This window comes from Leuciscus leuciscus (genome assembly GCF_965113295.1).
Source record: "Leuciscus leuciscus genome assembly, chromosome: 3".
Classification (NCBI taxonomy): domain Eukaryota; kingdom Metazoa; phylum Chordata; class Actinopteri; order Cypriniformes; family Leuciscidae; genus Leuciscus; species Leuciscus leuciscus.
In genome coordinates, this window is record NC_138727.1 from 67,742,893 (window position 1) to 67,770,476 (window position 27,584).

The 27,584-nt window shown below is 43.9% G+C and overlaps 1 protein-coding gene across 2 annotated transcripts in view; it reads right to left on the reverse strand.

The window, feature by feature from the left end:
* LOC309495186 (uncharacterized protein) overlaps nucleotides 1–27,584 on the reverse strand; it is a 42,445-nt gene that overhangs the window by 13,294 nt on the left and 1,567 nt on the right. Inside the window, exons 1-3 of one of the 2 annotated variants that reach the window (XM_082164802.1) lie at nucleotides 4,982–5,037; nucleotides 300–412; nucleotides 19–125 (exon numbers count right to left, since the gene is read on the reverse strand). In XM_082164802.1, the coding sequence (XP_082020928.1) occupies nucleotides 19–125; nucleotides 300–412; nucleotides 4,982–5,031 (270 nt within the window). In that variant the 5' untranslated portion in view covers nucleotides 5,032–5,037. Of the gene's footprint in view, nucleotides 1–18; nucleotides 126–299; nucleotides 413–4,981; nucleotides 5,038–27,584 lie in introns of those variants that run through there. The other variant, XM_082164801.1, reaches the window with a different exon arrangement.

Below are 27,584 nucleotides of genomic sequence, written 5' to 3' on the forward strand. Positions count from 1 at the left end.
TAGAGTTTAGAGTTTTACCTTGGAGATGTTGAATTCTGCCAAGTCAGAAAAAGGCACATAGGTGAAGAACTGACCAAGGTTCAAAACCAGCCAGTCAGAATCATTTGTGACGTCCTGTTTGCAGGCTGCAGAATGTAGACAGTACAATTGCACATGTTTAAGGATTCAGTCATGTTGCATTGCTTGAGTGATTATGATAACAGTTCAGCTAAGCGTTGATGTTAATGTACGGTATATTAATTCAAGCAGCATTTTTATTCAAAGCAACTTAAAAACCTGAATGATACAAGAGTACATACCTGGCTGATTGATCTGGTTCACAGACTGCTTAAGGTAGAGCAATAGACTTGCAGCAATTTCCTCTCTTCTTTTGACTGGCATTTGTGAATAAGCTGTACTAAGTCCTTTAACACTGTGAACAACATGAGAATCATGAAGAAAACCAGACAGAAGCCCATTTACACAGCTAAATCATAAGAAAAACCGGTAACACTTTAGAATAATGGTCCGTAGTTAACAAGTAGCTATGCAGGAAGTAATAGGTAGTACTGCATTAACACCGAACTTAATACTATTAACTAATATGGAAGCAATATTAACTAAGCAGTAAGTAATATCTAATTTAGTACAAAGGTAGTTCCTTGGTAGGTATTTGATTGTTACTAAATAAATATATCCTCACTGATAACTACTTGTGAACTAAGAAAGAATAACCAATTAATTACTAATCACAAAAGTAACATGTCTAAAAAGTGAACAGTTGTGGGTTTTTTTTTTTACTCTTAACATGGTCATAACATTTCAGAAGCTTGTGCCTCAGATGGGTTCTTTGTGGAAACCAGTTTATGAATATTAATATTCCCCCAAATACATTAGCTACAGGTTGAGATTGTGACTACTACTCTTGCCAAAGGATGGACGTATGTTCTCTGTTTATTTCAAACTTAAACATAGAATAATACTAATAATGATAATTTGTTTAAAATTTTAAATAATTAGGAAGTGATGCTGACACTCATGATTGGATTAGTTCACTATTATGAGCTCTATTGAGTGTCAGTTCAATATGTCTCAGACTCCAAAGACCGACCTTTATGTTACAGTAGCCGCCTGAGGAGGACTTCTCTTTAGGATATGAATATAAACATTGATGTTCTCTTGTCAAAAACAATTTGCATCCTTAATGAAGAAATTGGCTGCATTTATGTTACGATAATCGCAAAACCACATCTTCCAGATTACAATGTTTGTTCGAATATTACTAGTGCCTCAAATAAATGTATGCCTGTACAGTATGCGTCAAATATAAAATTATATAACTTGTATTACTTGTGAAAACACTAATTACTCAAGCGTTACCTTGTCATCCCGCAGGAATACTACAGTGATGTGGCCCATTATTTTAAATTGAAAAACACTTTATAACACTTAGTGTTTTTAAACACTTCACTATTATACTAGTGAATCACTAGTTCCTGCGGGATGACAAGGTAACGCTTGAGTAATTAGTGAGGAGTTAGCATGTTTTTCACTAGGCAACGTGATCTCATGAGAATACGTGTGTATTTTTACGTAAAGTGTAGTTCTACCATACGTACATTTATTTACGTTTTATACACACAGAAACGTATAATACTGACGTATTTACAGCTCTAAAACGTATAACATTTACGTATTGACAGCACAAAAACGTTATTTATTTACGTATAAACTTTACCGACGTACAAATTTGTACGCATTCCTATTTAACGTATGCATATTAAAATCGTGACTCTATTGCATTCAGTTGTCTTATCAATTAAATCGCATTTATTAATACAGTTAAACGTTACACATAAATAATAACATTTCGCTCTGTTCATGCCTTCTGCTGCAAACTCGTCTCGGAGGATTAGCCTATATGGTGTTAAACAAGAATACACTTTAAAACCTTAAAAATACCTTCTTTAATCCTTTAACCAATTTGTAATACTTGGTCTATTTACCGTGAGACACAAAAGGCGTTTTCTCCTATAGACCCATAATACACTAAAACACAACATAAATTCACAAAAGACATCAATTTTATTAGCTTGATGTAATCCAAATCTTTAGAATCCATATGTTGTTTGCAAGAAACAGATCCAAATAATGCAGCCCTTTATCCAGTGATCTTCATCTCCATTTCCGCTTCTACCGAAGCGTTACGACATGTTTTACGGCAGTGATATCAGACGCTCATTGGCTCTCGCATGCTTCGTCCATAGACAGTATAAGAAATGGACAGAGTCATCTCATTGGAACTCAATTGAGGCAAGTGAAGCCCATTTTCAGCGATTTTTTAGGACTTCCGTTCCTGACGCGCAGACTCAAACTGAGCTTGACGACGTAGATGTGACGTGAGCAACTCGTCTGTCTTCTAGTGGCTGTGGCATGAGAAATCTGAATCATTCCCTTCCGAATCTTGCAGAGATGGAGAGCGTGAGTAGGAGGTATCCACGAGCTAGGAGCAGGAGAAACTTTTGCTAGGTATTCTGATTAATTACTTTGTCAATTTGCCTCCACGTCTCCCCGATTGCCCGCGAGCTTCTCCTCCTGTCAATACGGTAATCTCTCTACTGTGCGACAGAGAGAGACGCGTGGTTATGACGCAATCGTTAGCCTACTTTTACAAAAACTGTTTTTACGGGGCCACAACGTAAGCTACAAGGTAATGGAGCATTTTATACATTGTCGTGTTTCTTTAGAAATAAATAATGGACAAATGGAGTCTTCAAACGCCTCAGATGTAAAGTTATTTGCTGTCAAAGTGACGCCAAAATGAATGGGAGTCAATGGGATGCTAACAGCAGGTGAAGTTCTGCTACAAGATGGTGGCACGCGGCCGGCTTCAACTTCCGGTCGACTTCCTTCCCGCTTGGCTTCGTCACAGATTACGACATGCCGTGTTTTAAGTTGGTGTACTACATATCTATGTACTACATTTGAATTGGAGAAGCGCGCGCGCCTTCACAGAGCGAACAGCGAACCGAAACCGGATTAAAGGGTTAGTTCACCCAAAAATGAAAATTATGTCATTAATGACTCACCCTCTTGTTGTTCCAAGCCCGTAAGACCTTCGTTCATCTTCGGAACACAGTTTAAGATATTTTAGATTTAGTCCGAGAGCTTTCTGTTCCTCCATTGAAAGTCAATGGACGGCATAGCCTACTTCACGTCCAGAAAGGCAATACAGACATCATCAAAGTAGTCCATGTGACATCAGTGGCTCGATCTTAAGTTTATCAAGCGACGATAATACATTTTGTGCGCAAAAAGTAAACAAAAATAACGACTTTATTCCACTATTCATTTCCTTCTCTCTGGGTCTCGAGCTATTTCACGTAGTGTAACTGCGTAGCGCGTCTGTGTTGTACGTCACACGTAGGCTCACTATTGGCCGACGCTGGTCATGTTGAATAAATTATTGTGATTAACTTATAAGTGTCTGTCTGTTGTTTTTCTTTATAATTGTAGCATACGTACTTTTCAGAAATTGTTAGGTCTAGGGGTAGGGGTAGGATTAGTGGCTCAAACTATGTTTTAATGCTATATTGTTAATAAAACTGCCATTTCCCTACACATATCTGTCCATTACGTTTTATCCTTTTAATATTGTCTATAAAATGGGTATGTTTAGGTGTGGGAGTAGGGTTAAGAGATCTTACATTTATCATCTAGCCTATAAAATGGTAAAAGGGAAATTATACAGATATCTTTATGATATGAAATATTCGTAAATAGTTTACGTTTTTTAGCTGTAAAATCGTAATAATGTTACGTTGCAGATACGTCCATATTATAGCCTACGTTTTACAGATATGGTTTCAGCATAATGTTATATCGAAATGTACAAAAAAGTACGTTTTCTATCTTTGAGAAAATTACGTATTAACAATGAGACCAGGCTCTACACTAGTAGTTCCTGCGGGATGACAAGGTAACGCTTGAGTAATTAGTGTTTTCACAAGTAATACAAGTTATTTAATTTTATATTTGACGCATACTGTACAGGCATACATTTATTTGAGGCACTAGTAATATTCGAACAAACATTGTAATCTGGAAGATGTGGTTGTGCGATTATCGTAACATAAATGCAGCCAATTTCTTCATTAAGGATGCAAATTGTTTTTGACGAGAGAACATCAATGTTTATATTCATATCCTAAAGAGAAGTCCTCCTCAGGCGGCTACGGTAACATAAAGGTAGGTCTTTGGAGTCTGAGACATATTGAACTGACACTCAATAGAGCTCATAATAGTGAACTAATCCAATCATGAGTGTCAGCATCACTTCCTAATTATTTAAAATTTTAAACAAATTATCATTATTAGTATTATTCTATGTTTAAGTTTGAAATAAACAGAGAACATACGTCCATCCTTTGGCAAGAGTAGTAGTCACAATCTCAACCTGTAGCTAATGTATTTGGGGGAATATTAATATTCATAAACTGGTTTCCACAAAGAACCCATCTGAGACACAAGCTTCTGAAATGTTATGACCATGTTAAGAGTAAAAAAAAAAAACCCACAACTGTTCACTTTTTAGACATGTTACTTTTGTGATTAGTAATTAATTGGTTATTCTGTCTTAGTTCACAAGTAGTTATCAGTGAGGATATATTTATTTAGTAACAATCAAATACCTACCAAGGAACTACCTTTGTACTAAATTAGATATTACTTACTGCTTAGTTAATATTCCTTCCATATTAGTTAATAGTATTAAGTTCGGTGTTAATGCAGTACTACCTATTACTTCCTGCATAGCTACTTGTTAACTACGGACCATTATTCTAAAGTGTTACCGAAAAACCTACTGAACAAACAAAAAATAATTCATATTGTCTTAATATATTTCATCTATTAAAAAAGAATTTACTCTGAGACCAAATTGTGTAGCAAATATAAGTATTGAAAGTGCTAGATTTAAAAAAAGCTTTATCAAATCACTCACATCACATGGTAGTTGGTGCAGCTGATGTCAGCTGTGACTGTAACCAGCATTTCTGCGGTGAAGCTGGGGAGGATAGGGATGAGCTTCACAGTGAACCACGTAACCAAGACAGAGGCCTCAAATTCCTGGATCTTCGATCTGATGATTATGAAGGTTCGGTTCATCATCACGTCTCTCACAGCAGGGATGATATCGGGAATCTGCAAAAACACAAAACCAGGATTGTGAACACCACTGCAAGAGAGCACCGTACTTTGGGCTATTCTCCACGGCATCAATGCCATCTCTGTCAGACACTTTGACTTATTGACTTGCCTCAGGAGCAGTGCTCAGCACCGTCAGAAACTCCTCTACGTTCTCGAAACCGTCGCCTTCCTCCAGTCGGTCGAACACAGCGCTGATCTGATTGGTGTTGTTCAGTACTCCAGAGGTCAGCGTGAGTTCAGCTACTTGGGTAGGGGTCAGCAGTGCCAATGATTCAAACTAAAGCACATCATGGACACAGATTAAGCAGTTTATAAAAAATAAAAAAATGATAATAATCTTCTTTTTTTCTTTAATAATGACAGTTCACACGAGCTACTGGAGCAAGCCAAAAAAAGTTACTCACACTGGAGACATTTTCATTCAGGGACTTCAGTTCCTCCAAGCTAGCATAGCTGGAGAAATTGCCAATGTTCTTCTCAAGCCAGTCAGCACTGCTCGTAGTTTTGGAAAGACAGGCAGGATCTGGATTGAACACAGAGTAATGGGGGAATTCATCAGAGCACCACTGACTTGTGAGCAAGCTGAAATAACTGTGACAAGCTGAAACGTTGACGGACGCTCAGGGAACTACAGCGCAAGAGATGACAACTCAAAGCAGTGATAGCACTAAAAAGTACCTTTTAGGTCGTCTCTCGACAAGAAGCGCTGGACGAATTGAGTGAAGACGGCCCGTTTCTGCTCCTCCGCCATGAGGGATGCCTGACGACCGAGAGCTTGCACCCTGAATCAGGAAAGATCAGCGGACGTTACGGATTGCCAGACTTCACTCCACTAAACACCACTTGAGGATTTACACAGCACTGAGCATACTTACACAACTTGGTAGGTGTCGCAACTGAAGTTCTTGGAGCTGAGGCAGGACAGAAAGTCCCGAGAGACTGCTGACAAAAATGGTCTCAGCCTGTCCTGGAACCAGGCGGCAACGAAGCTGGCATCCGTCAGCTGTGCGGCGCTGAAGTTGTTGACTTTCACCTCTCCAATGGCATCGAGAACATGGGACTGAGGCTGACCGTTTGTTAGGGTCTGTAAAAATAATGGGGCATGTCAGTTCAGCGCTCTGGGGCAGCACTCCATTTTCTGTCCCAGAAAAAGCAGGGGTGTCGCCTACCTTGTTGGAGAACTTTGACAGAGCATCCTCCAGAACTCCTGCGACTTTCTGGAAGAAAAGCTTCCACGTCTCTGTGCTGACGCTCGTGCCGCTTGGCGCCTTGCAAGTCAGCAGCGTGACGATGTCATCAGAGGACAGAGATGATGCAACCTTGAAAGAGGGGGACAGATTTAGGCAGTCAGAGACACGGGACACTTTGCAAAGACAAGCACTCGGGTGCACAGCTCATGGAGGACTTACCGAAGAGCAGGCATAATCAGAGATGTTGAAGCCGCACAGCCCAGCCGAGGAATTTGCAAACGGACGCTGGGCCTCAAGTTGACCACTGCAAGGCACAAAAGCACCATTCCCGTTTACAACACTTTCTGAAGCCTACCTCTGCTTTCAGTAGACACCAAACCAATACTCACCGGTTGACATCTTGACACAGCCTGTTTTCTGTAAAGGAAGAACAAAAATAAAAGATCAGATGGAGAACTTTCCAGCTATCTTATGAGTTTGCTGCAAAATGACTCAATTCTATCAATCGCAAACTGCCGTTGTGTGTTCTGACTTACCATCCACTAATGTTTCATTGCACTATTGCGAGAGAAGATGAAGCAGAAAGAAAAGAGAAAACAATTATGAACAGCTTCTCTTGGGCTTTGACTCAACTCATAAGCCATCTAAAACAATGAAGTACTTACCAAACCGACGGGGCGAAGAGGCGTACAGTCTGAAGACAAGCCGAGAAAAAAGAGATTTCGGTCAATAGGAGGCCGCTGGCATTTATGGCTTACGTTCACATGCATTTTGTCAGAATTCTTTTGTTTTACTCTGGTCATGCCATACCTTCTGGTGGTGACTGTAGAAGTTTGTCTACACTGGACTTGAGCTCCACTTCAAGTTCAGATGGGAGAACTGCCAAAGCCGTCTCCAGGCCTTTCAATCTAAAGAAACATACAAAATGCAGATTTTCAAAGCTTATTTCTACAGACTGCATAAAAACTTAAAACCAAAGGTGCCAGGTTTCTCACATTGCACTGTAAGAGCCACACGTGAGGTTGGTGGGGATCACCACCAGAACTGAAGGACGGAAGCTGGCCAGCAGGACCACGAGATTGATTTGGAACCACAGCTCGTAGTCACTCGTTTGGAAGAGGGGGAATTTGGGAGCCAGAGCAGTCAAAGTCAGGTTCAGCATTGTGTCTCGGACGTCCCCGTTTGTGATGTAGGTTATGTTTCCCTGGAGGAGGGAGGGAACCTTCTTGTTCAAGAGCAGCACAATCGTGGTCTAGGCCAATTAGGATAATCAGGTTCATCAAAAAACAAAAACAAAAACAAACTCACCTCCTTGCTGACCTCCACAAATTTTTCAAAGAATTTCTCAAGCTGATTCTCATCCGGGGATTTTAGGATGCTGTTCAACACCTCCTTCACCACGGTCACATTTTCAAGAGCACCGGTGGACGGATCCAACAGCAGCTCGGCTTTCTGATCAGGTGACAGGGTTTGCAGAGCTGCCATCTAAGGTGAACAAAACACCAAGGAAATAGCAGGAATGATTGTCAGCGCTCTGCTTTCTGCCCGACACTAAGCACTAGTACCGGTGCCAATCAAAAGGCTCTCTTAACCCTCTGGGGACCAAAAACGCGCCCGCGCGTTTTGCTCGTTTTTTTTTTTAGCAATGAAAAATAAACACAAAATGCTCTGTTAATTTTGATCTTTCATTTTCGTGTAATACATCAATCGATCCTGTTCAGTTTCTATTTTTTTTCTGTATACTCAATACAAATAAAGTGTTTTGCTTTTTGACAAATAAAGAAAAACTAACATGATGCTATTTCTGCCTTCTCTCTGTCAGTAAACTCCCATTTGAAACGCGTTCGAAAATTATCTATAACTCCGCGAAAATTCAGTCAAACAGGCAAACAGACCCACGGGCATAAAGCTTGAGATCGCAGCTTTTAAATGAAGTAATTTATATAAAAAACAAATATTATCAGCTTCTGTAATCTGTATAAAAAGAGAGCGACTCCAGTCGAGCTCATTACGAGCCATTCAAAAGTAATGTGACCACTCCCCGGAGAGCGCGTGCTATTCAAACCCAAATTCTGAGAACCATTTCAGTCTGTGAAACGCCCCCACATCAGCTGTAAACAAAGAGGCATAATATAGCCTACCTTATGGAGAAAATTTTCCGTGCTGATATGAGGAGCAGATCCCGCTGAGGAGTGAGGTAGGCTAAGTTATCCTTTCTCAAGTGTTAATGTGGAATAACGTTATGGAATAACGTTGTAGGCTTATGTAAACAAAAAGATGAATCGCGTTTCTATAATATGAATCGCGCGTCTATTTGTAAAGAGTGTTTAGCCTAAATATGAATCGCGCATCTGTGTGTGAAAGAATAAACTGCTTTTACAGTTACAGTTACTGCGTTACAGTCAGGCGAAGTATGAAAGACAACATTTTGTTGACTAGATTTGGGTACAGTTTTTACTGTAGAATATACTGTCACATCAAATAAGCTTTTCTGAATATATATAAAATACTATTTTGTCAAAAATAAAGTCATAGACTAAGATGTTCCAATGTTGGCTATATTCAAACTAATGAATACATATGATAAAATGTAGGCCTATAATCTTTTTTTTTTTTTTTTTACAAAGAAAGAGTACTTTTTTGCAGAAATATTGCTGAAATTGTAATTATTGTTGTAATTGTAACCTTTTTAATAAAATAGCAAAACATATTTACAAGATAGATGTAAGCAAAATCTTAAATGGTCAATATAAGTCTTCTTCAAAATATATATTTTGTCTTTGCATTGTGGCTCAGTCAGTGTCACACCTGAATGAATGGCTAATTATGCAGAGTCATTATGCAGAGTGGGTGGGACTAAGGTGTAAACTACTCCTCCCCCTCGCATATTGGCTTTCCAAGCAAAACCTGTTTTACACCATTTAAATCAATGTATTTTTTTTTGTGAACGATAAAGCAAGACTATTTTCACATAATTTTGAAGCTAGAACTGAAAGGGACAACATCCATTAGTCAAAAGTCTTGTGGGCACATATTTTGTATGAGTTTTGTGGTCTTATTTCAGCAACTTTCATTTTTATTTTTTTAAATAACCACGCATAAACATTATTCTCTTAAAAATACAAACATCTACATACATGTTGCTCGCATATTATGGTAGGCCTGTTTGTGCTATATAGAGTGAATTTACACCTTTGCCATTAACATGTTTATAAATAACTGAAAAAAGCACAAATGTCAGAGCATGTCAGAACATCTCAAGGGCCACAAAAACAGCTTGGTCCCCAGAGGGTTAAAGCTGTGTGACAACAGAAAACATAAGAGAAGGTAGGTATTTTACCCCGCTGACGTTCAACTCCTTAAGGTCCGAGTAATTGGCCACTGTGGTGAATGGGCCCAGGTTGGCCTTAAGCCAATCAGCATCGCTGGAAATGTTCTGTCTGCAACCTGTTTTTAAAGATAGGGGTGGAGGAAGATCAGTCTGCATCCCTGCACTGTTATGAAGTTGACGCACACAACTACTGTGAGCTGTCAGCTGAATATAAAAACCACACTGCAACGCACTCAATTCTGGCAATAGCGGGATGCCGCAAAAGCATGCTCTGGGAAGGCCTACCTGGAATGCTAAATTGGGTGGCAAATTTCTTCAGGTGCTCCACCAGAACTTTGGTTATCTCCTGCGTCCTGATGAGTGTCATTTTGGGGAACACAGATCCCAGTCCTTCAACGCTGCAACAGAAAGCCACAGAGGGTCATTATGTGGACGTATTGGTACATATCTACAAACTTCCTGTCTCCAAATTCAGGCACTCACATCACATGGTAGTTGGTGCAGCTGATGTCAGCTGTGACTGTAACCAGCATTTCTGCGGTGAAGCTGGGGAGGATAGGGATGAGCTTCACAGTGAACCACGTAACCAAGACAGAGGCCTCAAATTCCTGGATCTTCGATCTGATGATTATGAAGGTTCGGTTCATCATCACGTCTCTCACAGCAGGGATGATATCGGGAATCTGCAAAAACACAAAACCAGGATTGTGAACACCACTGCAATAGAGCACCGTACTTTGGGCTATTCTCCACGGCATCAATGCCATCTCTGTCAGACACTTTGACTTATTGACTTGCCTCAGGAGCAGTGCTCAGCACCGTCAGAAACTCCTCTACGTTCTCGAAACCGTCGCCTTCCTCCAGTCGGTCGAACACAGCGCTGATCTGATTGGTGTTGTTCAGTACTCCAGAGGTCAGCGTGAGTTCAGCTACTTGGGTAGGGGTCAGCAGTGCCAATGATTCAAACTAAAGCACATCATGGACACAGATTAAGCAGTTTATAAAAAAATAAAAAAATTATAATAATCTTCTTTTTTTTCTTAATAATGACAGTTCACACGAGCTACTGGAGCCAGCCAAAAAAGTTACTCACACTGGAGACATTTTCATTCAGGGACTTCAGTTCCTCCAAGCTAGCGTAGCTGGAGAAATTGCCAATGTTCTTCTCAAGCCAGTCAGCACTGCTCGTAGTTTTGGAAAGACAGGCAGGATCTGGATTGAACACAGAGTAATGGGGGAATTCATCAGAGCACCACTGACTTGTGAGCAAGCTGAAATAACTGTGACAAGCTGAGACGTTGACGGACGCTCAGGGAACTACAGCGCGAGAGATGACAACTCAAGGCAGTGATAGCACTAAAAAGTACCTTTTAGGTCGTCTCTCGACAAGAAGCGCTGGACGAATTGAGTGAAGACGGCCCGTTTCTGCTCCTCCGCCATGAGGGATGCCTGACGACCGAGAGCTTGCACCCTGAATCAGGAAAGATCAGCGGACGTTACGGATTGCCAGACTTCACTCCACTAAACACCACTTGAGGATTTACACAGCACTGAGCATACTTACACAACTTGGTAGGTGTCGCAACTGAAGTTCTTGGAGCTGAGGCAGGACAGAAAGTCCCGAGAGACTGCTGACAAAAATGGTCTCAGCCTGTCCTGGAACCAGGCGGCAACGAAGCTGGCATCCGTCAGCTGTGCGGCGCTGAAGTTGTTGACTTTCACCTCTCCAATGGCATCGAGAACATGGGACTGAGGCTGACCGTTTGTTAGGGTCTGTAAAAATAATGGGGCATGTCAGTTCAGCGCTCTGAGGCAGCACTCCATTTTCTGTCCCAGAAAAAGCAGGGGTGTCGCCTACCTTGTTGGAGAACTTTGACAGAGCATCCTCCAGAACTCCTGCGACTTTCTGGAAGAAAAGCTTCCACGTCTCTGTGCTGACGCTCGTGCCGCTTGGCGCCTTGCAAGTCAGCAGTGTGACGATGTCATCAGAGGACAGAGATGATGCAACCTTGAAAGAGGGGGACAGATTTAGGCAGTCAGAGACACGGGACACTTTGCAAAGACAAGCACTCGGGTGCACAGCTCATGGAGGACTTACCGAAGAGCAGGCATAATCAGAGATGTTGAAGCCGCACAGCCCAGCCGAGGAATTTGCAAACGGACGCTGGTCCTCAAGTTGACCACTGCAAGGCACAAAAGCACCATTCCCGTTTACAACACTTTCTGAAGCCTACCTCTGCTTTCAGTAGACACCAAACCAATACTCACCGGTTGACATCTTGACACAGCCTGTTTTCTGTAAAGGAAGAACAAAAATAAAAGATCAGATGGAGAACTTTCCAGCTATCTTATGAGTTTGCTGCAAAATGACTCAATTCTATCAATCGCAAACTGCCGTTGTGTGTTCTGACTTACCATCCACTAATGTTTCATTGCACTATTGCGAGAGAAGATGAAGCAGAAAGAAAAGAGAAAACAATTATGAACAGCTTCTCTTGGGCTTTGACTCAACTCATAAGCCATCTAAAACAATGAAGTACTTACCAAACCGACGGGGCGAAGAGGCGTACAGTCTGAAGACAAGCCGAGAAAAAAGAGACTTCGGTCAATAGGAGGCCGCTGGCATTTATGGCTTACGTTCACATGCATTTTGTCAGAATTCTTTTGTTTTACTCTGGTCATGCCATACCTTCTGGTGGTGACTGTAGAAGTTTGTCTACACTGGACTTGAGCTCCACTTCAAGTTCAGATGGGAGAACTGCCAAAGCCGTCTCCAGGCCTTTCAATCTAAAGAAACATACAAAATGCAGATTTTCAAAGCTTATTTCTACAGACTGCATAAAAACTTAAAACCAAAGGTGCCAGGTTTCTCACATTGCACTGTAAGAGCCACACGTGAGGTTGGTGGGGATCACCACCAGAACTGAAGGACGGAAGCTGGCCAGCAGGACCACGAGATTGATTTGGAACCACAGCTCGTAGTCACTCGTTTGGAAGAGGGGCAATTTGGGAGCCAGAGCAGTCAAAGTCAGGTTCAGCATTGTGTCTCGGACGTCCCCGTTTGTGATGTAGGTTATGTTTCCCTGGGGGAGGGAGGGAACCTTCTTGTTCAAGAGCAGCACAATCGTGGTCTAGGCCAATTAGGATAATCAGGTTCATCAAAAACACAAAAACAAACTCACCTCCTTGCTGACCTCCACAAATTTTTCAAAGAATTTCTCAAGCTGATTCTCATCCGGGGATTTTAGGATGCTGTTCAACACTTCCTTCACCACGGTCACATTTTCAAGAGCACCGGTGGACGGATCCAACAGCAGCTCGGCTTTCTGATCAGGTGACAGGGTTTGCAAAGCTGCCATCTAAGGTGAACAAAACACCAAGGAAATAGCAGGAATGATTGTCAGCGCTCTGCTTTCTGCCCGACACTAAGCACTAGTACCGGTGCCAATCAAAAGGCTCTCTTAAAGCTGTGTGACAACAGAAAACATAAGAGAAGGTAGGTATTTTACCCCGCTGACGTTCAACTCCTTAAGGTCCGAGTAATTGGCCACTGTGGTGAATGGGCCCAGGTTGGCCTTAAGCCAATCAGCATCGCTGGAAATGTTCTGTCTGCAACCTGTTTTTAAAGATAGGGGTGGAGGAAGATCAGTCTGCATCCCTGCACTGTTATGAAGTTGACGCACACAACTACTGTGAGCTGTCAGCTGAATATAAAAACCCCACTGCAACGCACTCAATTCTGGCAATAGCGGGATGCCGCAAAAGCATGCTCTGGGAAGGCCTACCTGGAATGCTAAATTGGGTGGCAAATTTCTTCAGGTGCTCCACCAGAACTTTGGTTATCTCCTGCGTCCTGATGAGTGTTATTTTGGGGAACACAGATCCCAGTCCTTCAACGCTGCAACAGAAAGCCACAGAGGGTCATTATGTGGACGTATTGGTACAGATCAACAAACTTCCTGTCTCCAAATTCAGGCACTCACATCACATGGTAGTTGGTGCAGCTGATGTCAGCTGTGACTGTAACCAGCATTTCTGCGGTGAAGCTGGGGAGGATAGGGATGAGCTTCACAGTGAACCACGTAACCAAGACAGAGGCCTCAAATTCCTGGATCTTCGATCTGATGATTATGAAGGTTCGGTTCATCATCACGTCTCTCACAGCAGGGATGATATCGGGAATCTGCAAAAACACAAAACCAGGATTGTGAACACCACTGCAATAGAGCACCGTCCTTTGGGCTATTCTCCACGGCATCAATGCCATCTCTGTCAGACACTTTGACTTATTGACTTGCCTCAGGAGCAGTGCTCAGCACCGTCAGAAACTCCTCTACGTTCTCGAAACCGTCGCCTTCCTCCAGTCGGTCGAACACAGCGCTGATCTGATTGGTGTTGTTCAGTACTCCAGAGGTCAGCGTGAGTTCAGCTACTTGGGTAGGGGTCAGCAGTGCCAATGATTCAAACTAAAGCACATCATGGACACAGATTAAGCAGTTTATAAAAAATAAAAAAATGACAATAATCTTCTTTTTTTTCTTAATAATGACAGTTCACACGAGCTACTGGAGCCAGCCAAAAAAGTTACTCACACTGGAGACATTTTCATTCAGGGACTTCAGTTCCTCCAAGCTAGCGTAGCTGGAGAAATTGCCAATGTTCTTCTCAAGCCAGTCAGCACTGCTCGTAGTTTTGGAAAGACAGGCAGGATCTGGATTGAACACAGAGTAATGGGGGAATTCATCAGAGCACCACTGACTTGTGAGCAAGCTGAAATAACTGTGACAAGCTGAGACGTTGACGGACGCTCAGGGAACTACAGCGCGAGAGATGACAACTCAAGGCAGTGATAGCACTAAAAAGTACCTTTTAGGTCGTCTCTCGACAAGAAGCGCTGGACGAATTGAGTGAAGACGGCCCGTTTCTGCTCCTCCGCCATGAGGGATGCCTGACGACCGAGAGCTTGCACCCTGAATCAGGAAAGATCAGCGGACGTTACGGATTGCCAGACTTCACTCCACTAAACACCACTTGAGGATTTACACAGCACTGAGCATACTTACACAACTTGGTAGGTGTCGCAACTGAAGTTCTTGGAGCTGAGGCAGGACAGAAAGTCCCGAGAGACTGCTGACAAAAATGGTCTCAGCCTGTCCTGGAACCAGGCGGCAACGAAGCTGGCATCCGTCAGCTGTGCGGCGCTGAAGTTGTTGACTTTCACCTCTCCAATGGCATCGAGAACATGGGACTGAGGCTGACCGTTTGTTAGGGTCTGTAAAAATAATGGGGCATGTCAGTTCAGCGCTCTGAGGCAGCATTCCATTTTCTGTCCCAGAAAAAGCAGGGGTGTCGCCTACCTTGTTGGAGAACTTTGACAGAGCATCCTCCAGAACTCCTGCGACTTTCTGGAAGAAAAGCTTCCACGTCTCTGTGCTGACGCTCGTGCCGCTTGGCGCCTTGCAAGTCAGCAGCGTGACGATGTCATCAGAGGACAGAGATGATGCAACCTTGAAAGAGGGGGACAGATTTAGGCAGTCAGAGACACGGGACACTTTGCAAAGACAAGCACTCGGGTGCACAGCTCATGGAGGACTTACCGAAGAGCAGGCATAATCAGAGATGTTGAAGCCGCACAGCCCAGCCGAGGAATTTGCAAACGGACGCTGGGCCTCAAGTTGACCACTGCAAGGCACAAAAGCACCATTCCCGTTTACAACACTTTCTGAAGCCTACCTCTGCTTTCAGTAGACACCAAACCAATACTCACCGGTTGACATCTTGACACAGCCTGTTTTCTGTAAAGGAAGAACAAAAATAAAAGATCAGATGGAGAACTTTCCAGCTATCTTATGAGTTTGCTGCAAAATGACTCAATTCTATCAATCGCAAACTGCCGTTGTGTGTTCTGACTTACCATCCACTAATGTTTCATTGCACTATTGCGAGAGAAGATGAAGCAGAAAGAAAAGAGAAAACAATTATGAACAGCTTCTCTTGGGCTTTGACTCAACTCATAAGCCATCTAAAACAATGAAGTACTTACCAAACCGACGGGGCGAAGAGGCGTACAGTCTGAAGACAAGCCGAGAAAAAAGAGATTTCGGTCAATAGGAGGCCGCTGGCATTTATGGCTTACGTTCACATGCATTTTGTCAGATTTCTTTTGTTTTACTCTGGTCATGCCATACCTTCTGGTGGTGACTGTAGAAGTTTGTCTACACTGGACTTGAGCTCCACTTCAAGTTCAGATGGGAGAACTGCCAAAGCCGTCTCCAGGCCTTTCAATCTAAAGAAACATACAAAATGCAGATTTTCAAAGCTTATTTCTACAGACTGCATAAAAACTTAAAACCAAAGGTGCCAGGTTTCTCACATTGCACTGTAAGAGCCACACGTGAGGTTGGTGGGGATCACCACCAGAACTGAAGGACGGAAGCTGGCCAGCAGGACCACGAGATTGATTTGGAACCACAGCTCGTAGTCACTCGTTTGGAAGAGGGGCAATTTGGGAGCCAGAGCAGTCAAAGTCAGGTTCAGCATTGTGTCTCGGACGTCCCCGTTTGTGATGTAGGTTATGTTTCCCTGGGGGAGGGAGGGAACCTTCTTGTTCAAGAGCAGCACAATCGTGGTCTAGGCCAATTAGGATAATCAGGTTCATCAAAAAACAAAAACACAAAAACAAACTCACCTCCTTGCTGACCTCCACAAATTTTTCAAAGAATTTCTCAAGCTGATTCTCATCCGGGGATTTTAGGATGCTGTTCAACACCTCCTTCACCACGGTCACATTTTCAAGAGCACCGGTGGACGGATCCAACAGCAGCTCGGCTTTCTGATCAGGTGACAGGGTTTGCAAAGCTGCCATCTAAGGTGAACAAAACACCAAGGAAATAGCAGGAATGATTGTCAGCGCTCTGCTTTCTGCCCGACACTAAGCACTAGTACCGGTGCCAATCAAAAGGCTCTCTTAAAGCTGTGTGACAACAGAAAACATAAGAGAAGGTAGGTATTTTACCCCGCTGACGTTCAACTCCTTAAGGTCCGAGTAATTGGCCACTGTGGTGAATGGGCCCAGGTTGGCCTTAAGCCAATCAGCATCGCTGGAAATGTTCTGTCTGCAACCTGTTTTTAAAGATAGGGGTGGAGGAAGATCAGTCTGCATCCCTGCACTGTTATGAAGTTGACGCACACAACTACTGTGAGCTGTCAGCTGAATATAAAAACCCCACTGCAACGCACTCAATTCTGGCAATAGCGGGATGCCGCAAAAGCATGCTCTGGGAAGGCCTACCTGGAATGCTAAATTGGGTGGCAAATTTCTTCAGGTGCTCCACCAGAACTTTGGTTATCTCCTGCGTCCTGATGAGTGTCATTTTGGGGAACACAGATCCCAGTCCTTCAACGCTGCAACAGAAAGCCACAGAGGGTCATTATGTGGACGTATTGGTACAGATCAACAAACTTCCTGTCTCCAAATTCAGGCACTCACATCACATGGTAGTTGGTGCAGCTGATGTCAGCTGTGACTGTAACCAGCATTTCTGCGGTGAAGCTGGGGAGGATAGGGATGAGCTTCACAGTGAACCACGTAACCAAGACAGAGGCCTCAAATTCCTGGATCTTCGATCTGATGATTATGAAGGTTCGGTTCATCATCACGTCTCTCACAGCAGGGATGATATCGGGAATCTGCAAAAACACAAAACCAGGATTGTGAACACCACTGCAATAGAGCACCGTACTTTGGGCTATTCTCCACGGCATCAATGCCATCTCTGTCAGACACTTTGACTTATTGACTTGCCTCAGGAGCAGTGCTCAGCACCGTCAGAAACTCCTCTACGTTCTCGAAACCGTCGCCTTCCTCCAGTCGGTCGAACACAGCGCTGATCTGATTGGTGTTGTTCAGTACTCCAGAGGTCAGCGTGAGTTCAGCTACTTGGGTAGGGGTCAGCAGTGCCAATGATTCAAACTAAAGCACATCATGGACACAGATTAAGCAGTTTATAAAAAAATAAAAAAATGATAATAATCTTCTTTTTTTTCTTAATAATGACAGTTCACACGAGCTACTGGAGCCAGCCAAAAAAGTTACTCACACTGGAGACATTTTCATTCAGGGACTTCAGTTCCTCCAAGCTAGCGTAGCTGGAGAAATTGCCAATGTTCTTCTCAAGCCAGTCAGCACTGCTCGTAGTTTTGGAAAGACAGGCAGGATCTGGATTGAACACAGAGTAATGGGGGAATTCATCAGAGCACCACTGACTTGTGAGCAAGCTGAAATAACTGTGACAAGCTGAGACGTTGACGGACGCTCAGGGAACTACAGCGCGAGAGATGACAACTCAAGGCAGTGATAGCACTAAAAAGTACCTTTTAGGTCGTCTCTCGACAAGAAGCGCTGGACGAATTGAGTGAAGACGGCCCGTTTCTGCTCCTCCGCCATGAGGGATGCCTGACGACCGAGAGCTTGCACCCTGAATCAGGAAAGATCAGCGGACGTTACGGATTGCCAGACTTCACTCCACTAAACACCACTTGAGGATTTACACAGCACTGAGCATACTTACACAACTTGGTAGGTGTCGCAACTGAAGTTCTTGGAGCTGAGGCAGGACAGAAAGTCCCGAGAGACTGCTGACAAAAATGGTCTCAGCCTGTCCTGGAACCAGGCGGCAACGAAGCTGGCATCCGTCAGCTGTGCGGCGCTGAAGTTGTTGACTTTCACCTCTCCAATGGCATCGAGAACATGGGACTGAGGCTGACCGTTTGTTAGGGTCTGTAAAAATAATGGGGCATGTCAGTTCAGCGCTCTGAGGCAGCATTCCATTTTCTGTCCCAGAAAAAGCAGGGGTGTCGCCTACCTTGTTGGAGAACTTTGACAGAGCATCCTCCAGAACTCCTGCGACTTTCTGGAAGAAAAGCTTCCACGTCTCTGTGCTGACGCTCGTGCCGCTTGGCGCCTTGCAAGTCAGCAGCGTGACGATGTCATCAGAGGACAGAGATGATGCAACCTTGAAAGAGGGGGACAGATTTAGGCAGTCAGAGACACGGGACACTTTGCAAAGACAAGCACTCGGGTGCACAGCTCATGGAGGACTTACCGAAGAGCAGGCATAATCAGAGATGTTGAAGCCGCACAGCCCAGCCGAGGAATTTGCAAACGGACGCTGGGCCTCAAGTTGACCACTGCAAGGCACAAAAGCACCATTCCCGTTTACAACACTTTCTGAAGCCTACCTCTGCTTTCAGTAGACACCAAACCAATACTCACCGGTTGACATCTTGACACAGCCTGTTTTCTGTAAAGGAAGAACAAAAATAAAAGATCAGATGGAGAACTTTCCAGCTATCTTATGAGTTTGCTGCAAAATGACTCAATTCTATCAATCGCAAACTGCCGTTGTGTGTTCTGACTTACCATCCACTAATGTTTCATTGCACTATTGCGAGAGAAGATGAAGCAGAAAGAAAAGAGAAAACAATTATGAACAGCTTCTCTTGGGCTTTGACTCAACTCATAAGCCATCTAAAACAATGAAGTACTTACCAAACCGACGGGGCGAAGAGGCGTACAGTCTGAAGACAAGCCGAGAAAAAAGAGATTTCGGTCAATAGGAGGCCGCTGGCATTTATGGCTTACGTTCACATGCATTTTGTCAGATTTCTTTTGTTTTACTCTGGTCATGCCATACCTTCTGGTGGTGACTGTAGAAGTTTGTCTACACTGGACTTGAGCTCCACTTCAAGTTCAGATGGGAGAACTGCCAAAGCCATCTCCAGGCCTTTCAATCTAAAGAAACATACAAAATGCAGATTTTCAAAGCTTATTTCTACAGACTGCATAAAAACTTAAAACCAAAGGTGCCAGGTTTCTCACATTGCACTGTAAGAGCCACACGTGAGGTTGGTGGGGATCACCACCAGAACTGAAGGACGGAAGCTGGCCAGCAGGACCACGAGATTGATTTGGAACCACAGCTCGTAGTCACTCGTTTGGAAGAGGGGCAATTTGGGAGCCAGAGCAGTCAAAGTCAGGTTCAGCATTGTGTCTCGGACGTCCCCGTTTGTGATGTAGGTTATGTTTCCCTGGGGGAGGGAGGGAACCTTCTTGTTCAAGAGCAGCACAATCGTGGTCTAGGCCAATTAGGATAATCAGGTTCATCAAAAAACAAAAACACAAAAACAAACTCACCTCCTTGCTGACCTCCACAAATTTTTCAAAGAATTTCTCAAGCTGATTCTCATCCGGGGATTTTAGGATGCTGTTCAACACCTCCTTCACCACGGTCACATTTTCAAGAGCACCGGTGGACGGATCCAACAGCAGCTCGGCTTTCTGATCAGGTGACAGGGTTTGCAAAGCTGCCATCTAAGGTGAACAAAACACCAAGGAAATAGCAGGAATGATTGTCAGCGCTCTGCTTTCTGCCCGACACTAAGCACTAGTACCGGTGCCAATCAAAAGGCTCTCTTAAAGCTGTGTGACAACAGAAAACATAAGAGAAGGTAGGTATTTTACCCCGCTGACGTTCAACTCCTTAAGGTCCGAGTAATTGGCCACTGTGGTGAATGGGCCCAGGTTGGCCTTAAGCCAATCAGCATCGCTGGAAATGTTCTGTCTGCAACCTGTTTTTAAAGATAGGGGTGGAGGAAGATCAGTCTGCATCCCTGCACTGTTATGAAGTTGACGCACACAACTACTGTGAGCTGTCAGCTGAATATAAAAACCCCACTGCAACGCACTCAATTCTGGCAATAGCGGGATGCCGCAAAAGCATGCTCTGGGAAGGCCTACCTGGAATGCTAAATTGGGTGGCAAATTTCTTCAGGTGCTCCACCAGAACTTTGGTTATCTCCTGCGTCCTGATGAGTGTCATTTTGGGGAACACAGATCCCAGTCCTTCAACGCTGCAACAGAAAGCCACAGAGGGTCATTATTTGGACGTATTGGTACAGATCAACAAACTTCCTGTCTCCAAATTCAGGCACTCACATCACATGGTAGTTGGTGCAGCTGATGTCAGCTGTGACTGTAACCAGCATTTCTGCGGTGAAGCTGGGGAGGATAGGGATGAGCTTCACAGTGAACCACGTAACCAAGACAGAGGCCTCAAATTCCTGGATCTTCGATCTGATGATTATGAAGGTTCGGTTCATCATCACGTCTCTCACAGCAGGGATGATATCGGGAATCTGCAAAAACACAAAACCAGGATTGTGAACACCACTGCAATAGAGCACCGTACTTTGGGCTATTCTCCACGGCATCAATGCCATCTCTGTCAGACACTTTGACTTATTGACTTGCCTCAGGAGCAGTGCTCAGCACCGTCAGAAACTCCTCTACGTTCTCGAAACCGTCGCCTTCCTCCAGTCGGTCGAACACAGCGCTGATCTGATTGGTGTTGTTCAGTACTCCAGAGGTCAGCGTGAGTTCAGCTACTTGGGTAGGGGTCAGCAGTGCCAATGATTCAAACTAAAGCACATCATGGACACAGATTAAGCAGTTTATAAAAAATAAAAAAATGACAATAATCTTCTTTTTTTTCTTAATAATGACAGTTCACACGAGCTACTGGAGCCAGCCAAAAAAGTTACTCACACTGGAGACATTTTCATTCAGGGACTTCAGTTCCTCCAAGCTAGCGTAGCTGGAGAAATTGCCAATGTTCTTCTCAAGCCAGTCAGCACTGCTCGTAGTTTTGGAAAGACAGGCAGGATCTGGATTGAACACAGAGTAATGGGGGAATTCATCAGAGCACCACTGACTTGTGAGCAAGCTGAAATAACTGTGACAAGCTGAGACGTTGACGGACGCTCAGGGAACTACAGCGCGAGAGATGACAACTCAAGGCAGTGATAGCACTAAAAAGTACCTTTTAGGTCGTCTCTCGACAAGAAGCGCTGGACGAATTGAGTGAAGACGGCCCGTTTCTGCTCCTCCGCCATGAGGGATGCCTGACGACCGAGAGCTTGCACCCTGAATCAGGAAAGATCAGCGGACGTTACGGATTGCCAGACTTCACTCCACTAAACACCACTTGAGGATTTACACAGCACTGAGCATACTTACACAACTTGGTAGGTGTCGCAACTGAAGTTCTTGGAGCTGAGGCAGGACAGAAAGTCCCGAGAGACTGCTGACAAAAATGGTCTCAGCCTGTCCTGGAACCAGGCGGCAACGAAGCTGGCATCCGTCAGCTGTGCGGCGCTGAAGTTGTTGACTTTCACCTCTCCAATGGCATCGAGAACATGGGACTGAGGCTGACCGTTTGTTAGGGTCTGTAAAAATAATGGGGCATGTCAGTTCAGCGCTCTGAGGCAGCACTCCATTTTCTGTCCCAGAAAAAGCAGGGGTGTCGCCTACCTTGTTGGAGAACTTTGACAGAGCATCCTCCAGAACTCCTGCGACTTTCTGGAAGAAAAGCTTCCACGTCTCTGTGCTGACGCTCGTGCCGCTTGGCGCCTTGCAAGTCAGCAGCGTGACGATGTCATCAGAGGACAGAGATGATGCAACCTTGAAAGAGGGGGACAGATTTAGGCAGTCAGAGACACGGGACACTTTGCAAAGACAAGCACTCGGGTGCACAGCTCATGGAGGACTTACCGAAGAGCAGGCATAATCAGAGATGTTGAAGCCGCACAGCCCAGCCGAGGAATTTGCAAACGGACGCTGGGCCTCAAGTTGACCACTGCAAGGCACAAAAGCACCATTCCCGTTTACAACACTTTCTGAAGCCTACCTCTGCTTTCAGTAGACACCAAACCAATACTCACCGGTTGACATCTTGACACAGCCTGTTTTCTGTAAAGGAAGAACAAAAATAAAAGATCAGATGGAGAACTTTCCAGCTATCTTATGAGTTTGCTGCAAAATGACTCAATTCTATCAATCGCAAACTGCCGTTGTGTGTTCTGACTTACCATCCACTAATGTTTCATTGCACTATTGCGAGAGAAGATGAAGCAGAAAGAAAAGAGAAAACAATTATGAACAGCTTCTCTTGGGCTTTGACTCAACTCATAAGCCATCTAAAACAATGAAGTACTTACCAAACCGACGGGGCGAAGAGGCGTACAGTCTGAAGACAAGCCGAGAAAAAAGAGATTTCGGTCAATAGGAGGCCGCTGGCATTTATGGCTTACGTTCACATGCATTTTGTCAGAATTCTTTTGTTTTACTCTGGTCATGCCATACCTTCTGGTGGTGACTGTAGAAGTTTGTCTACACTGGACTTGAGCTCCACTTCAAGTTCAGATGGGAGAACTGCCAAAGCCGTCTCCAGGCCTTTCAATCTAAAGAAACATACAAAATGCAGATTTTCAAAGCTTATTTCTACAGACTGCATAAAAACTTAAAACCAAAGGTGCCAGGTTTCTCACATTGCACTGTAAGAGCCACACGTGAGGTTGGTGGGGATCACCACCAGAACTGAAGGACGGAAGCTGGCCAGCAGGACCACGAGATTGATTTGGAACCACAGCTCGTAGTCACTCGTTTGGAAGAGGGGCAATTTGGGAGCCAGAGCAGTCAAAGTCAGGTTCAGCATTGTGTCTCGGACGTCCCCGTTTGTGATGTAGGTTATGTTTCCCTGGGGGAGGGAGGGAACCTTCTTGTTCAAGAGCAGCACAATCGTGGTCTAGGCCAATTAGGATAATCAGGTTCATCAAAAAACAAAAACACAAAAACAAACTCACCTCCTTGCTGACCTCCACAAATTTTTCAAAGAATTTCTCAAGCTGATTCTCATCCGGGGATTTTAGGATGCTGTTCAACACCTCCTTCACCACGGTCACATTTTCAAGAGCACCGGTGGACGGATCCAACAGCAGCTCGGCTTTCTGATCAGGTGACAGGGTTTGCAGAGCTGCCATCTAAGGTGAACAAAACACCAAGGAAATAGCAGGAATGATTGTCAGCGCTCTGCTTTCTGCCCGACACTAAGCACTAGTACCGGTGCCAATCAAAAGGCTCTCTTAACCCTCTGGGGACCAAAAACGCGCCCGCGCGTTTTGCTCGTTTTTTTTTTTAGCAATGAAAAATAAACACAAAATGCTCTGTTAATTTTGATCTTTCATTTTCGTGTAATACATCAATCGATCCTGTTCAGTTTCTATTTTTTTTCTGTATACTCAATACAAATAAAGTGTTTTGCTTTTTGACAAATAAAGAAAAACTAACATGATGCTATTTCTGCCTTCTCTCTGTCAGTAAACTCCCATTTGAAATGCGTTCGAAAATTATCTATAACTCCGCGAAAATTCAGTCAAACAGGCAAACAGACCCACGGGCATAAAGCTTGAGATCGCAGCTTTTAAATGAAGTAATTTATATAAAAAACAAATATTATCAGCTTCTGTAATCTGTATAAAAAGAGAGCGACTCCAGTCGAGCTCATTACGAGCCATTCAAAAGTAATGTGACCACTCCCCGGAGAGCGCGTGCTATTCAAACGCAAATTCTGAGAACCATTTCAGTCTGTGAAACGCCCCCACATCAGCTGTAAACAAAGAGGCATAATATAGCCTACCTTATGGAGAAAATTTTCCGTGCTGATATGAGGAGCAGATCCCGCTGAGGAGTGAGGTAGGCTAAGTTATCCTTTCTCAAGTGTTAATGTGGAATAACGTTATGGAATAACGTTGTAGGCTTATGTAAACAAAAAGATGAATCGCGTTTCTATAATATGAATCGCGCGTCTATTTGTAAAGAGTGTTTAGCCTAAATATGAATCGCGCATCTGTGTGTGAAAGAATAAACTGCTTTTACAGTTACAGTTACTGCGTTACAGTCAGGCGAAGTATGAAAGACAACATTTTGTTGACTAGATTTGGGTACAGTTTTTACTGTAGAATATACTGTCACATCAAATAAGCTTTTCTGAATATATATAAAATACTATTTTGTCAAAAATAAAGTCATAGACTAAGATGTTCCAATGTTGGCTATATTCAAACTAATGAATACATATGATAAAATGTAGGCCTATAATCTTTTTTTTTTTTTTTTTACAAAGAAAGAGTACTTTTTTGCAGAAATATTGCTGAAATTGTAATTATTGTTGTAATTGTAACCTTTTTAATAAAATAGCAAAACATATTTACAAGATAGATGTAAGCAAAATCTTAAATGGTCAATATAAGTCTTCTTCAAAATATATATTTTGTCTTTGCATTGTGGCTCAGTCAGTGTCACACCTGAATGAATGGCTAATTATGCAGAGTCATTATGCAGAGTGGGTGGGACTAAGGTGTAAACTACTCCTCCCCCTCGCATATTGGCTTTCCAAGCAAAACCTGTTTTACACCATTTAAATCAATGTATTTTTTTTTGTGAACGATAAAGCAAGACTATTTTCACATAATTTTGAAGCTAGAACTGAAAGGGACAACATCCATTAGTCAAAAGTCTTGTGGGCACATATTTTGTATGAGTTTTGTGGTCTTATTTCAGCAACTTTCATTTTTATTTTTTTAAATAACCACGCATAAATATTATTCTCTTAAAAATACAAACATCTACATACATGTTGCTCGCATATTATGGTAGGCCTGTTTGTGCTATATAGAGTGAATTTACACCTTTGCCATTAACATGTTTATAAATAACTGAAAAAAGCACAAATGTCAGAGCATGTCAGAACATCTCAAGGGCCACAAAAACAGCTTGGTCCCCAGAGGGTTAAAGCTGTGTGACAACAGAAAACATAAGAGAAGGTAGGTATTTTACCCCGCTGACGTTCAACTCCTTAAGGTCCGAGTAATTGGCCACTGTGGTGAATGGGCCCAGGTTGGCCTTAAGCCAATCAGCATCGCTGGAAATGTTCTGTCTGCAACCTGTTTTTAAAGATAGGGGTGGAGGAAGATCAGTCTGCATCCCTGCACTGTTATGAAGTTGACGCACACAACTACTGTGAGCTGTCAGCTGAATATAAAAACCACACTGCAACGCACTCAATTCTGGCAATAGCGGGATGCCGCAAAAGCATGCTCTGGGAAGGCCTACCTGGAATGCTAAATTGGGTGGCAAATTTCTTCAGGTGCTCCACCAGAACTTTGGTTATCTCCTGCGTCCTGATGAGTGTCATTTTGGGGAACACAGATCCCAGTCCTTCAACGCTGCAACAGAAAGCCACAGAGGGTCATTATGTGGACGTATTGGTACAGATCTACAAACTTCCTGTCTCCAAATTCAGGCACTCACATCACATGGTAGTTGGTGCAGCTGATGTCAGCTGTGACTGTAACCAGCATTTCTGCGGTGAAGCTGGGGAGGATAGGGATGAGCTTCACAGTGAACCACGTAACCAAGACAGAGGCCTCAAATTCCTGGATCTTCGATCTGATGATTATGAAGGTTCGGTTCATCATCACGTCTCTCACAGCAGGGATGATATCGGGAATCTGCAAAAACACAAAACCAGGATTGTGAACACCACTGCAATAGAGCACCGTACTTTGGGCTATTCTCCACGGCATCAATGCCATCTCTGTCAGACACTTTGACTTATTGACTTGCCTCAGGAGCAGTGCTCAGCACCGTCAGAAACTCCTCTACGTTCTCGAAACCGTCGCCTTCCTCCAGTCGGTCGAACACAGCGCTGATCTGATTGGTGTTGTTCAGTACTCCAGAGGTCAGCGTGAGTTCAGCTACTTGGGTAGGGGTCAGCAGTGCCAATGATTCAAACTAAAGCACATCATGGACACAGATTAAGCAGTTTATAAAAAAATAAAAAAATAATAATAATCTTCTTTTTTTTCTTAATAATGACAGTTCACACGAGCTACTGGAGCCAGCCAAAAAAGTTACTCACACTGGAGACATTTTCATTCAGGGACTTCAGTTCCTCCAAGCTAGCGTAGCTGGAGAAATTGCCAATGTTCTTCTCAAGCCAGTCAGCACTGCTCGTAGTTTTGGAAAGACAGGCAGGATCTGGATTGAACACAGAGTAATGGGGGAATTCATCAGAGCACCACTGACTTGTGAGCAAGCTGAAATAACTGTGACAAGCTGAGACGTTGACGGACGCTCAGGGAACTACAGCGCGAGAGATGACAACTCAAGGCAGTGATAGCACTAAAAAGTACCTTTTAGGTCGTCTCTCGACAAGAAGCGCTGGACGAATTGAGTGAAGACGGCCCGTTTCTGCTCCTCCGCCATGAGGGATGCCTGACGACCGAGAGCTTGCACCCTGAATCAGGAAAGATCAGCGGACGTTACGGATTGCCAGACTTCACTCCACTAAACACCACTTGAGGATTTACACAGCACTGAGCATACTTACACAACTTGGTAGGTGTCGCAACTGAAGTTCTTGGAGCTGAGGCAGGACAGAAAGTCCCGAGAGACTGCTGACAAAAATGGTCTCAGCCTGTCCTGGAACCAGGCGGCAACGAAGCTGGCATCCGTCAGCTGTGCGGCGCTGAAGTTGTTGACTTTCACCTCTCCAATGGCATCGAGAACATGGGACTGAGGCTGACCGTTTGTTAGGGTCTGTAAAAATAATGGGGCATGTCAGTTCAGCGCTCTGAGGCAGCACTCCATTTTCTGTCCCAGAAAAAGCAGGGGTGTCGCCTACCTTGTTGGAGAACTTTGACAGAGCATCCTCCAGAACTCCTGCGACTTTCTGGAAGAAAAGCTTCCACGTCTCTGTGCTGACGCTCGTGCCGCTTGGCGCCTTGCAAGTCAGCAGTGTGACGATGTCATCAGAGGACAGAGATGATGCAACCTTGAAAGAGGGGGACAGATTTAGGCAGTCAGAGACACGGGACACTTTGCAAAGACAAGCACTCGGGTGCACAGCTCATGGAGGACTTACCGAAGAGCAGGCATAATCAGAGATGTTGAAGCCGCACAGCCCAGCCGAGGAATT